The sequence below is a fragment of the Triticum dicoccoides genome, chromosome 3B (assembly GCF_002162155.2).
Source record: "Triticum dicoccoides isolate Atlit2015 ecotype Zavitan chromosome 3B, WEW_v2.0, whole genome shotgun sequence".
Classification (NCBI taxonomy): Eukaryota; Viridiplantae; Streptophyta; class Magnoliopsida; order Poales; family Poaceae; genus Triticum; species Triticum dicoccoides.
The window spans coordinates 846,593,790-846,605,624 of NC_041385.1; the positions used below are offsets into that span (position 1 = coordinate 846,593,790).

The window sequence follows — 11,835 nt, forward strand, 5'->3', positions numbered from 1 at the left end:
TCCTCCCTCCCCCATCCTTCCCACATGTTGCCTCCTTCCTCCTACTCCTCCCTCCCTCCTTCCTACCCCTCCTCCCTCCCTCCTTCCTACCCTCCTCCCTCCCTTCTCTCCGTTCTTGTAGAATGTAGGTAGTTTAAATGTAGATTTTAGAATGTAGACATTGTAGAATGTAGGTTTTGTAATAGAATAATTTTTAGCATATTTTAGGTGTTTTGAATAGAGTAGGAAATTTTAGGTCTTTTGATTAGAAATTTTAGTAATGGAAATTTTTAGTTGGTAGAATTTGAAAAAATGTTTTTTACTCATTATATTCTGAACTTAGGGCGTATTTTTAGGGTTTAATAAAAGAAATAGTAATAGGGGATGAAGATGTAGATATTTTAGGTATAGAACATTTTGAATAGATGATGATGTAGATTTTTTTAGTAGAACTAGTTAATTTAGTGTTGCTTAAGAATTGCTCATATGATGTAGATATAAACATGTATATCTAGTGTTTATCAAATAGGATATGTGTTTGCCCAAGTGACCATGTTTGCAGGTAACACCTCCGAGTGACCTATGTTTTGCCAGAGTGTTGATTAATTTTCGCTCCGGCAAATTTCAGGCGCTCGATATGTCCTTTTTTTAGCAAAGGTCATACCAGATTTTTCCTCTGAAGTGGATCGTTAATCCTTTTCTAATGTTGCTTTAGGAAAATGGTGCCACCACCACCATGTCAAGTTTGCAAGTCAAGATGTGCCAGCAGCCTTGCAACTGGCACGTTGTTCAGCATCTACTTCTAGTCGAGTTTTCTTCCTGCAGCGGTAACCAAATATATGAAACTTGTAACAACTATTTTGTTTTTAGTGTTATTGGCATTAATGCATTGTGTATATATCATTGTGTATACACAAATCGTCCCATGCAATGTGAGGTTGAAATTCAACAAGCTGACCGGAGACACTGTGACCTTTGAGGCTCCTGGGGGCCCCTACACTATGGAGGTCGAGAAAGAACGAAATATGTCGCAGATGGGAGGAGATGTATGGGACCGTTTCATCTCCCACATGGGTATCACTGGTGGTGAGTTGATTAGCTTCTCCTTCATAGCAGAAGGACTTTGGATGAGCACTGACATCATAATAAACTTCCGCTTCATGCACAATCAAGGAGGAAGGTTATATATACATAGTCACGGGCCAGGTGCTATGATTGCTGCTCTGCTCCCCCAAAAAATTAATGGCATCCATGCTTAAATCAAACCATATGTTCCTTGTGTCACCTGCAAAGTCCCCCCCCCCACTTTCTCTTGATTTTTCTCCACTGCGACCCGTCAGGGGGTGCTCTCAACTTCTCGTCTTTCTTATAGTCCTCTTTGTGCCATCGCATCAACTTGGCATACTCTTTGTTTCTGAACAGACGTTTCAATCGTGGTATTATAGGAGCATACCACATCACCTTGGCAAAAACCCTCTTCCTGGGGCGCTCGCTGTCAACATCACCAGGTCATCTCGTATGATCTTATACCGCAGTGCACCGCATACTGGGCATGCGTTCAAATTTTCGTACGCACCGTGGTAGAGGATGCAGTCATTAGGGCATTATTTTTTGCACCTCCAATCCTAGAGGGCATAGAGCCTTCTTTGCTCCATACGTATTGTCAGGAAATTCTTTATCCTTTGAAAGCTTCTTCTTAAATATTTTCAGTAGCTTCTCAAATCCGTTGTCAGATAGATCATTGTCTGCCTTACATTGCAGCAATTCCAGTGTGGTACCGAGCTTTGTGTTGTCATCTTTGCAATTGAGGTACAACCCATTTTTGGGATCCTCTAACATGCGGTCGAACTTCAACTTTTCCTTTTCACTTTCGCATTGTCTCTTTGCATCAACAATGACCCGGTGAAGATCATCATCGGGCACATCGTCTGGTTCCTCTTGATCTTCAGCTTCCCCCGTTGCAGCATCACCGTATTCAGGGGACACATAGTTGTCATCATCCTCTTCTTCTTCGTTGTCTTCCATCATAACCCCTCTTCCTCCGTGCTTGGTCCAAATATTATAGTATGGAATGAAACCCTTCTCAAGCAGGTTGATGTGAAGGGTTTTCCCGTCAGAGTAAGACTTCGTATTCCCACAGACAGGGCATGGTCAACACATAAAACTATTCTCCTTATTTGCCTCAGCTACTTCGAGAAAGTAATTCACGCCCTCAATGTACTTGGAGGTTCCTCTGTCACCGTACATCCATTGCCAGTTCATCTGCGTGCATTATATATAATTTAGTGTGGGAAAAACCATTACAGAACGTCATGAATAGAGAAGTGACCAAATTAATAGAAGTTTATCATCACATTAAAATCAAAGTACAGTAGTGATCAAATGTTACTACTAAAAAAATACATAAAGTTCATACATAGTTCTCATGAACAACATATAACTCTCTAGAGCATCCAATTAAACCATACATTGAAATTATGTAAAACATTTCAACGCAACAACATATGCGATCATAATCACAACTAAGGTAACAATTGATCCAACGGCATAATGATACCAAACCTCAATATGAATATATTTTTTAATCTTTCTAATCTTCAAGCACATTTTATCCATCTTGATCTTGTGATCATCGACGATATCCGCAACATGCAACTCCAATGCCATCTTCTCCTCCTCAATTCTTTTCAATTTTTTCTTCAAGTAACCGTTTTCTTTTTCAGCTAAATTTAACCTCTCGACAAGAGGGTCGGTTGGAATTTCCGGTTCACATACCTCCTAGATAAAACATCTATGTCACGTTGGTCGGCATAATTGTCGTAAACACTAAATGAAACAAATAGTTATAAAAGATAGTATATACCACATCCGAATCATAGACAGGACGAGGGCCGACGGGGCGGATAACAAAACCATCACACTATATAATAACAAACAATGATAAAAGTAAGAAAATTATACAAGTATCAATCTAAATCATACAAGTAAGAATTTTTCCTTTTGGAAAGATGATAAGAACAAGAGGCTCGCCATGGTGGTGCCAGCGACGAGATCGGCGCGGGCGATCATCGGAGGTGAGGAAGGGGACTGGACTGGACGGACCGTCAAACCTAGACAAATCTTGAGAAAAATGGAGTGTGGACAAGGAACTTCGAGAGGAGAAAGCTTAAGTGTGGCTCAGGCGTTTCATCGAACACCTCATGTGCATAGGAGGTGAGCTAGAGCACCACAAAGCTCTCCCACAGCCGGCGAAAAAACAGAGCAGTGCACTGCTCTGCTCGCGGGCAGGGGGTATGTATGGGTCTCTCTTTAGTCCAGGTTGGTGGCTAAAACCGAGACTAAAAGACCACATTTGGTCCCGGTTCCAGACACCAACTGGGACTAAAGGTTGTGGGCCAGGAGCGAGGCTATAACCGGGACCAAAGGTGTCAGACGAACCAGGACCAATGGCCCCCCGAGGCCCGGCCGCCCCCTGGCCTCACGAACTGGGACTAATGCACACATTGGTCCCGGTTCATAGGAGAACCGGGATTAATACCCTTTTCAAGCATGGACTAAACCTTGTTTTCTACTAGTGCATGCACTACCCCATTCTGATTTATTCGTGACGGTTCAGCACATTCGTGAAGGTCGCCAGGCCTCCTTCAGGAACGGCTCGCACCCAGCCTTCAGGAACGTGGGTGCGTAAAATACTGCCTTTGTTTTGGCTTGGGAGGGGACGAAGAGTCAAAATCCCTAAACAGTTGTCCCCATCTCCCTAGTTGCATCCCGCCGCCTCCTCCGCGTCCGGCGCCGCCGCACCCCATCTTGTGCTTGACCCCAATCCCGCCGCTGCCGCCCCACGCCTCCAGCGCCGTCTCCATCCCCATGGAGGGCCGCTCCCTTGCCGTCCAGCCACTCCTACGACGCCTCCCTCTCGTCGAGGGGCGCCTCCCTCGCCGTCCAGCGCCGCCCCCTCGCCGTCCAGCGGCTCCAGTGCCGCCTCCATCCCGATCGACGGGCGTCGCCCTCGCCGTCCAGCCACCCCAGCGCCGCCTCTCTCCCCGTTGACTGGGTCCTCCCTCGCCGTCCAGGTCTGCTTCCCTCGCCGTCTAGATCTGATTCCCACGCCGGCCAGCCGCCTCACCCTTCTGTCTCCCTCCCAGTCCAGCTCCTCCCACTACCGAGTCAAGTCTTGGCGAACTACAACCGACCTGAGGAGAGGAAGACCCAAAAAAAGGTAGCAGCATACACTTTTTTTCATTATTGGTGTCTAAATCCTAGCAGAGAGTTCAGCAGTAGCCGCAATGGTCTTTGTTTTAGTTAGATCTGTCATAATAACACACCTAGGTACTGTATTTAATCAACTTGAAGTTGACATATTGTGTTTATTTTCAGAAATCTGAGAGAAACATAAATTGGAAACTAGAGGAGTTCTGGGCAACTTTATTAGTCTGAATCCCTAGCTGAGAGTTCAGCAGTAGCCGCAATGGTTGCTACATTACCTTCTCTGGGCAACTTTATTACATTTGTGATTTCTGAAGTAGACTACATAACCGAGTTGCTCTGTTCCTCCCGTACCAGGGTCCGAGGCTAGCATGTCAACTACCACGGCAAGGAAGGAGGCAACTTTCCCGCTACATTCATCCTCTATAGTCTATAAGATTAATAGAATATACACACGATTTGGAATGGCTGACATTGTAGGATAAATTAGTTCTGTATTAATTTTGAGGCTCCCTTCTTATCTTTTGTTTACATTACAGTTTGAAACTCTGAATGTAATACACATGCAACAAGGCTTATTACCAAGAAACACGTGGAATGTGAGGCGGCGGCGAAGCATTAGCTAGCGCGGGTGCGTCACCTCTGTGGTATTGTGGGCAATCATGGTTTTGGCAAGCTCACTGGAATCAAGTGAGGTGAGAATATCGATCTTCCAGACACCTATTTCTTCTTGCAAATTTAGAAAAGGGAGGTTGAGACATCATTTCCATTTCCCTATTTCTCTAATCTATAGGGCAGTGAGATAACGACGAATGTGGCAGCGAGAAATGATGGTTCTCCTGATCTTCCTTTCTATGGTATCTTCTAAGGCATCCCTGATATGTCTCTTTTTGGTTCTTAAAATTTTCTTGCTATGAATAGTTCATCTCCTAAATATATCTTAATTGTGTTTGTCTCTAGGAGCGCGACATCGTAACCCAGACAAGTTCTTTCCAGATTTAGATATAGCTCAACATTAAAATCGCAACTTCGTGAGATTCTAAACCTGAAGGGAGAGCACTACGTAGCGTTCCTTTTTGATAGTTCTCTTTGTCATATCTCATTTGATAGCTACATCTATGCCGGTGCTAAATGCTTTTTACTTGGTTGCACTGCTGAAATTGAGCTGAATTACACTTCTACAACTTTGTAGCTATATGTGAGCCTCCCACTAATTTTTTGACAGTTGCTTCGTTAGGTACACTCATCATTCATGGTTTTTTATTACCGTTTCTTAGCATACATGATATGCTTACCAACAGGTTCGTGGTACTACTGTCTTCGAACATTTCAAAGCTTAAGACATGGCAAACTGATGAGTTGGAAAACTTTATGATGCTATCACCATAATAGGTCCATGTACTAAAACCCAGTGTATATATAATAGGTATTTCCTGCTGACAAGTTATTTTCTTTGTGATTATTAGGTTCCAAACCTGCTGTTTGATGTTGCTGGTATTATGTTTGGTCAATGGTATACCTTCTGGGAGTTCTTATGTGAAACTCTTTGATTGGGAAGACCAGCATCAAAGACTCGTATTCAGGTCTGTTCTATACATCTTTTATCAACTAATCCTTATTTTAGTTGTTTTCTAAGGTACTCTGGTCATAGACTATTGTAGTACAAGGTTCAGAGGTCCAATTTGTTTAATTTCATATGCACACTTGATACTGTTATAGTTGCTTTTAGCCACGAAGATTGTGATAACTATAGTCTTCAGATCTAAATTGTAGTCCTATGACAAAGTTATTGTGTAGCTGTTAATTCCTTGTGGTTTGGAGCCGTTTTAGAGAAAGTTAGAAGCCATTCATGCCAACAATACATATCGTCTTTATCTAGTTCTATTTGCTGGAAAGGACCTTATTTCACCAGACTTATTCATCTGTGTACTGTATAATGTGCATGTTCATCTCTTTTTTGTTTTCTGTATATCACAGTTATTCCTTTGGCTGTTTTTAGTTGAAATCTGTTTCAACATTAGAAGTACTTAATACTTACAATTTTTTTCCTTTTAGGTGGATGGATCTTCCCAACCCTAAGAGCATGCTGGTACTCTGTTTGGCAGCTTCTTCTCATGCTGAGAAGACCATGGTGCTACTCCGACCAAGGAGAATCATTTAGGAATGTATTTTCTGACTGTTCAGCTTCGTTTGTCTTTTAGATGGGCTAAATGGAGCAGCTCTTGTTCTTTTTAAGTTTTTGGGAACCATGAGTTGGAATATCATTTTGTGAACAATTCAAGATATTACAATGAATGTGATCTTATTTACTTGGTTGTGCATATTGCTGTGCAGAAATATGAATGGAATCAATTTGTATTTTAGCTGAATTTTGAATGATTTAATGTAATATCTACCAAATTTGCTGTTCTCTTCTGTACAGTAGAATAGACATCATGAGAAGTTCAATCCTGAAGGTGTATTCCTGACGGGGATACCTTCAGGAAAGACAAACTCAGGGCAAAATGTCGTCCGTCGGGAAACGCCGTCAGGAATGTATTTCCTGACGGTTACCTTCAGGAATGAAGGTCGTTCCTGACAAGCTATTGCTGACGGGGTATTCCTGACGGTATAGGAATGTTCCTGACGGGAATGGCTTATTCCTGATAGTTTTCGGCCGTCAGGAAAAACTCAGTTTGGGGTAGTGATGGGTTGCCGGATAGACATGCAAATGGTGCATGGTCCAAGAATGGCGAGCAGATGCAAGGAGTATGCACCTTACATCATTGATCTAATTAATGTAAACCTGGCGGTGGTCGTGATCAACTGGTGGTGGCATTACCCCAAGCCATTCTTTCGGGTGTCCATGCTCACCAACACTAACACTTGGCCGGAGCTGATGAGCTTGGGCGACCATGCATTGTTCTCGGGACCGACATTTTCCAAGGTCGTGCATGTGCCATCTGACAGGCATGCCGACATAGAGAGAAACCACACCTAGTACTGCAACCGTTGCTTTTTAAGTCCATTCTCCCATAGTGATGTGGTATCCTTGACAATCTCAAACAACGATGCTGAACTTAAGTATCACAGGGAGCCAATGAAGAGCATTGCCGACAAATGTGTGATCACATCAGTAGGTTACTTCGTGCAAGATGGTCGATACGATAGCATCTTCCTCCTGATATCTAGCTAGCTGGTTATAAGTATGTGCATACATGCTTACTTGTATTTCCAAACAAATTTTAGGGTTCTCGCAAAAAAACAAAAAAAAACAAATTTGAGGGTATTCAAAAATGAAGGTTCAGGGTTTCCAAAAGAAAAGGGTTGGTATCTGAGAAAAATATTCATGTACAATAAAAAATAAACAACTAATAAAAATACAATAAAGAGGTGAAGAGAAGGAACAAAAAAGGAGTAAAAAAATATAACTAAAATTTCAAATGATAAATTAAAGTTAATAGGGTAAAAGCACAAACAAAAAGGAAACAAGAAATATAATAAAACCTAGCTAGTGGGCCGACCAACATGCATATGACTACGCTTCATAGGTGTGATGCCTCAAACTTATCTATAACTTTATAGTTTTAATGGTTATTGAAGGTTAGAAAATGCACTAGGCGTAAGCGGGCGGTGGGCCTTAGCTTACTGCTTAGGTGGCGTTTAAGCGTCCTAGGCAGAACCTACCTGGACATACAATTTGGCTATGAGGGTGTATTTGGGGTGTACATGTATATCGATATTAATTTAGAGCATATATGTGTGTAAACAACCAGCTACTTCTGTTGGAATATGGGTCATTTGGACTGTCTATGCAATATGACATGATTTCTTGATTAAGTGGACACCTTCTTGCTTGCACTAACTAGAGTTTCTCTTATGCCCTAGCTGAGGCGTTTGGTCATTACCTAGCACATAAGCATGCCTAAGCGCCCCCTAGCGAATTGTTTTTTAATAAAGCTTATTTTTTAACAATTTACACATATTTAATATTTTACTTATACTAACCTACTGCCTACCAGCCAGAAGGCATAATTGCATGTTTAAGTCCACGGCACTTGCCGAACACCAAACAAAATCTTAGAAAATGAAGCGTCAATTTTACCAGAGGAAAAAAGAAGAGGGGCCAAAGTGGCATGTGGGAGCCACACGCCTTGACTTTTTTTGCATGGTAATATGTGTCTCATTTAAATCATAAGGATCATATAATACAAGCCACGTACATACCGACTTTGTAAAACTGAACAAATAACAGAACGCCAGCCTTTGCACAAAGAAACATACCGACCCGGGAAAAAGTTCAGTTCACATTTTTCCGGAACTGAGGTTAGATCAAGCTAAACTCAACAAAAACGGTCAAAACAGTGATTTTTTTTTTTTTGGCCCCTGGAGAGAACTTCTGACCCAAAACCAAAGCCAGAGGTCCTGGACAGTATTCCTTTTTAGCTAACTAGGCGGGTGGCCTACTTTATTCCAGTAGAAAAGGGGGACAACTATTACAAGGAGAACCGTAGTAGTAGAAGTGAAGAGATTAAAATCACACCGGATACAACAACTAGCAGTACAAGAAAGCATCTCGGAACGAAACTGCAAAGGACAGCTGAGCTGAGCTGGTCCATAGATACCGCTGGAGAGAGCTGAGCTCTGGTACTAAGAGCTTGGTTTGCCCACGAGTGCGAATTGTTGGATGGACGAGCTACCATTCCGAACCTGCCTTTTCTCGAATCCCTGAACTCAGCCATGGTGAAACTCCGGTACCGTAGGGGCTTGTCTACCGTCACGAGGTCTGGGAGAGGCTCGATCATGTGGGAGTCGCTTGGATTGAAGAAGAGGGCGATGGATACCCTTGGTTCCTTCATGGACTTGACCCTCACCCTGTGATCTATGCTAATGTACTCATCGTTCGAAAACACCTGCATGCGCACGTAAGTTGGTGATGGAAGCAGAAGCAGAACAATCGCAACGCATGCTTATATACTTAGCTTACCTTGAGCAGCTCTGCGATGTTTACTAAGAGCGTTCCAGCCACCGGCGGCACATCCACCCACTCCCCACCGCGGACATGCACCACGAGTCCTCCGACGGCGTCCTGCGCCAGCACCGTGAACAGGTATGGGTCGGTGTGGTCCATGCCGCCGATCACCTTCGCGGGCTCCGGGCATGGAGGATAGTAGTGGCTCGATATATCCGCAGCCTCCATCTGCATGGTCTTCTCGAGCCACTCCGCACCGACACCGAGCGCCTCTGACAGCAGCACCCCGATCTTCTTCTTTCCGAACTCAGCCATGACCCGGTGGTACTCCAGCAACGGGTCTCGCACAACCGCGGGGAGGCGGCCGAGGTCCGGACCCGGCGGTGTGACGCGGATAGTGAGGCTGTCGCGCCATGGCAGGACGGGGATGGCGTTGGGCCTAGCAGCCTGCCGCGGCCGGTCGTTGCGGTACGTTGTGCAGAGGATGTCGCCGACGAGCGCGAGCGAGTAGAACTCCGAGCGGACGGCGGGAGGCAGCTCGTGGAAGGCGCGGACGGCGGACAGGGCGGAGTCGATGGTGTCGGCAGGGACACCGTGGTTGGTGATGTAGAAGATGCCGCAGGTGCGCGCGGCGGCGCGGACGAGCGGCACGATGGCCGAGCGTGGGAGGGAGAGGTCGATGGTTGGGATGACGAAGCTGGTCGTCCCGAGTGGCGGTGGAGGTGGGCTGTTGGGCGCGAGGAAGAGCGGTGGCACGATGGTGACGCCGGACTCGACCAGGCCGCAGACGCCAGTACGAGACGCGTAGAACTCGTCCAGCGCCGCTGTGACGTCGTAGTCGTCTCCTGTCCCGGCTAATGAGATCGGATGACATGGTCCTAGATGTAAGCTTCCCACTTAGCGTACTGGAGTATATAGGACACGTCTTGTCTTCTTGCACTGGCCTGGGTTGCTCTCGGAATATGCCTGCATGCATGCTAACGTATCGTGAAGGGACGCCTAATCGGCACCAACCACATGAATATGTTAACTAAGGAGACTGTCTGGGCAACAGTCGTCTGAAAAAATGTACAGTAAGTCTCAGTCTAGGTCTTCTTGAATTTGTGTGTTTCTTCTTGGCCTAGCCGTCAACCAAAATTAGGCCTGTGGAGAGCTAGCTGGCTTGTAAAGGCCCATAGACAGTGACGGCTCCAGGAATTTACAACCGGGTATTCATGTGTATTCATTTTGCCAAAATCACTGCTATTTTTCGAAAATTGTCAATCTTTTGCCAAAATCAACACTGTTTTGTAAAAATCATGGGTATTCACATTAAGACCCAAGAATACCCCTAGCGCCGTCCCTGCCCATAGAATGCTTCGTGTTGACAAGCAATTAGGCATGTGGCTTGCAAGTGCACATAATTTTTTTTTCAGAAGTCCATGTTGGTGTCATGACATTGGGGGCACCCGTATGAATGTTTTTTTAGGAGAAAATTTCATTTGGAGGGGACGTACAAGCTTGGCAAGTGTATTTTTGTAAATGTTGTATCGGTTTAAAAGCAACGAAAACTTTCATTTGAGGTAAAAGAAGAAGAAAAAAAATGAAGATTATGAAAACAAAAAAAATCTAGTTGCTCATTTCTTGAGAAAAAGTGCAGCTCGTATTGAAAGGTGGTTAGAGTTGCACATTTCTTGAGAAAACAATACGACTCATATCAAAAACCGGTGAGAATTGCACATTTCTTTATTAAAATGCAACTTATATCCAAAACCAGTTGCTAGTTGCACGTTTCTTGAGAAAAGTGCGGCTCGTATAGAAAACGATAGAATTGCATATTTCTTGAAAAGAGTGCAACTCTTATAACATGTCATTTATTTCATGTTTAGTGAGAAAAGTGCAACTCATTTAGAAAATTACTTCCTAATTGCAAACTTTTCAATAAAAGTGCAACTCATATCGAAAATCTGTTGCTACTTACACATTCGTTGAAAGAAAAGTGGCTCATATAGGAAATCTGTTGTAGTTTCTCATTTCTTGAGAAAAGTGCAACACATAAGTTTCTTCCAAAAAGTGCAACTCATTTGGAAAAACGTTTGGCGAAAACTTGCATGATAGTGTCGCGCGGGTCCAACTGAGATGCATTAGATGAGCGGGGCAAAGAAGGGATGGGCCGCAGAACAGGGCCCCGGCCAATTGGCGAGGGAGGCCCAAATGAGTTCGCCGACGGAAAGATCAATGACTCCTAAACAGAGGAGGTGCCAATGGCATCGAGATTCGAACACATGTTGTCCGCAAAGGAATTTGTGCGAGCTGCTGGGAAGACGAAGCTTGATCCTCGGAAGAACAAATGGTACATAGTACTAGCATGTCAGCAGATTCTCAACGTCGACGCTTCTTTTTCTGAGGAAGATCACTCAGGCTCATGCGGTGCGATAGTACGAGACAACCCTGGGCATAGACTGCCAATTTGTTGCACGTTGAGGACATAGTTTCGGCAGAAGCCGCATCGCTTCTAGGAGGCCTAAAACTGTTGCAAACTCTGGGGTGCAATAATGTCTTGGTAAGGATGGATAACATCATGGTGGTGGACAGTGGCGGAGCCAGGAAAAATGAGTGAGGGGGGCCATAGTGTTGTTAATCCTTGTTGGGTAGGGCCAGCCCACTAGATTACACTATTTTAACAGCAAAAAATCGTATATTTACATGCATATTAGGCC

The 11,835-nt window shown here is 44.2% G+C and overlaps 2 protein-coding genes across 5 annotated transcripts in view; one reads left to right on the forward strand and one right to left on the reverse strand.

Annotated features, from left to right (window-relative positions):
- The first annotated feature begins 3,699 nt into the window (after nt 1–3,699).
- On the forward strand, nt 3,700–6,494 carry LOC119278888. Of its 4 annotated transcripts, XM_037560242.1 has the most exons (8): nt 3,700–4,052; nt 4,125–4,198; nt 4,357–4,450; nt 4,543–4,880; nt 4,979–5,042; nt 5,411–5,486; nt 5,652–5,768; nt 6,241–6,494. In XM_037560242.1, the coding sequence occupies exons 4-8, from the start codon at nt 4,848–4,850 to the stop codon at nt 6,344–6,346; spliced, it is 396 nt and encodes a 131-aa protein (XP_037416139.1). In that variant the 5' UTR covers nt 3,700–4,052; nt 4,125–4,198; nt 4,357–4,450; nt 4,543–4,847; the 3' UTR covers nt 6,347–6,494. The 4 variants fall into 4 exon arrangements, 2 of the variants coding, with proteins under 2 accessions (XP_037416139.1, XP_037416140.1); XM_037560243.1 differs by having other exon boundaries at nt 3,700–4,198; nt 5,423–5,486; XR_005138011.1 differs by having other exon boundaries at nt 3,700–4,198; nt 5,146–5,768.
- A 1,970-nt stretch (nt 6,495–8,464) lies between these two features.
- LOC119280290 (1-aminocyclopropane-1-carboxylate oxidase homolog 4-like) overlaps nt 8,465–11,835 on the reverse strand; it is a 4,003-nt gene continuing 632 nt past the window's right edge. Inside the window, exons 2-4 of the mRNA XM_037561189.1 lie at nt 9,152–9,990; nt 8,865–9,077; nt 8,465–8,485 (exon numbers count right to left, since the gene is read on the reverse strand). Of these exons, the coding sequence (XP_037417086.1) occupies nt 8,465–8,485; nt 8,865–9,077; nt 9,152–9,990 (1,073 nt within the window). The remainder of the gene's footprint in view (nt 8,486–8,864; nt 9,078–9,151; nt 9,991–11,835) is intronic.

Excerpts from the sequence above, each read along its gene's own strand:
- LOC119278888 (XM_037560242.1), top strand. The coding sequence starts at position 4,848 with ATGGTTTTGGCAAGCTCACTGGAATCAAGTGAG. Across the intron at positions 4,881-4,978 it reads GCTCACTGGAATCAAGTGAG|GGCAGTGAGATAACGACGAA; the intron begins GTGAGAATATCG and ends TCTAATCTATAG. Across the intron at positions 5,769-6,240 it reads CATCAAAGACTCGTATTCAG|GTGGATGGATCTTCCCAACC; the intron begins GTCTGTTCTATA and ends TTTTCCTTTTAG.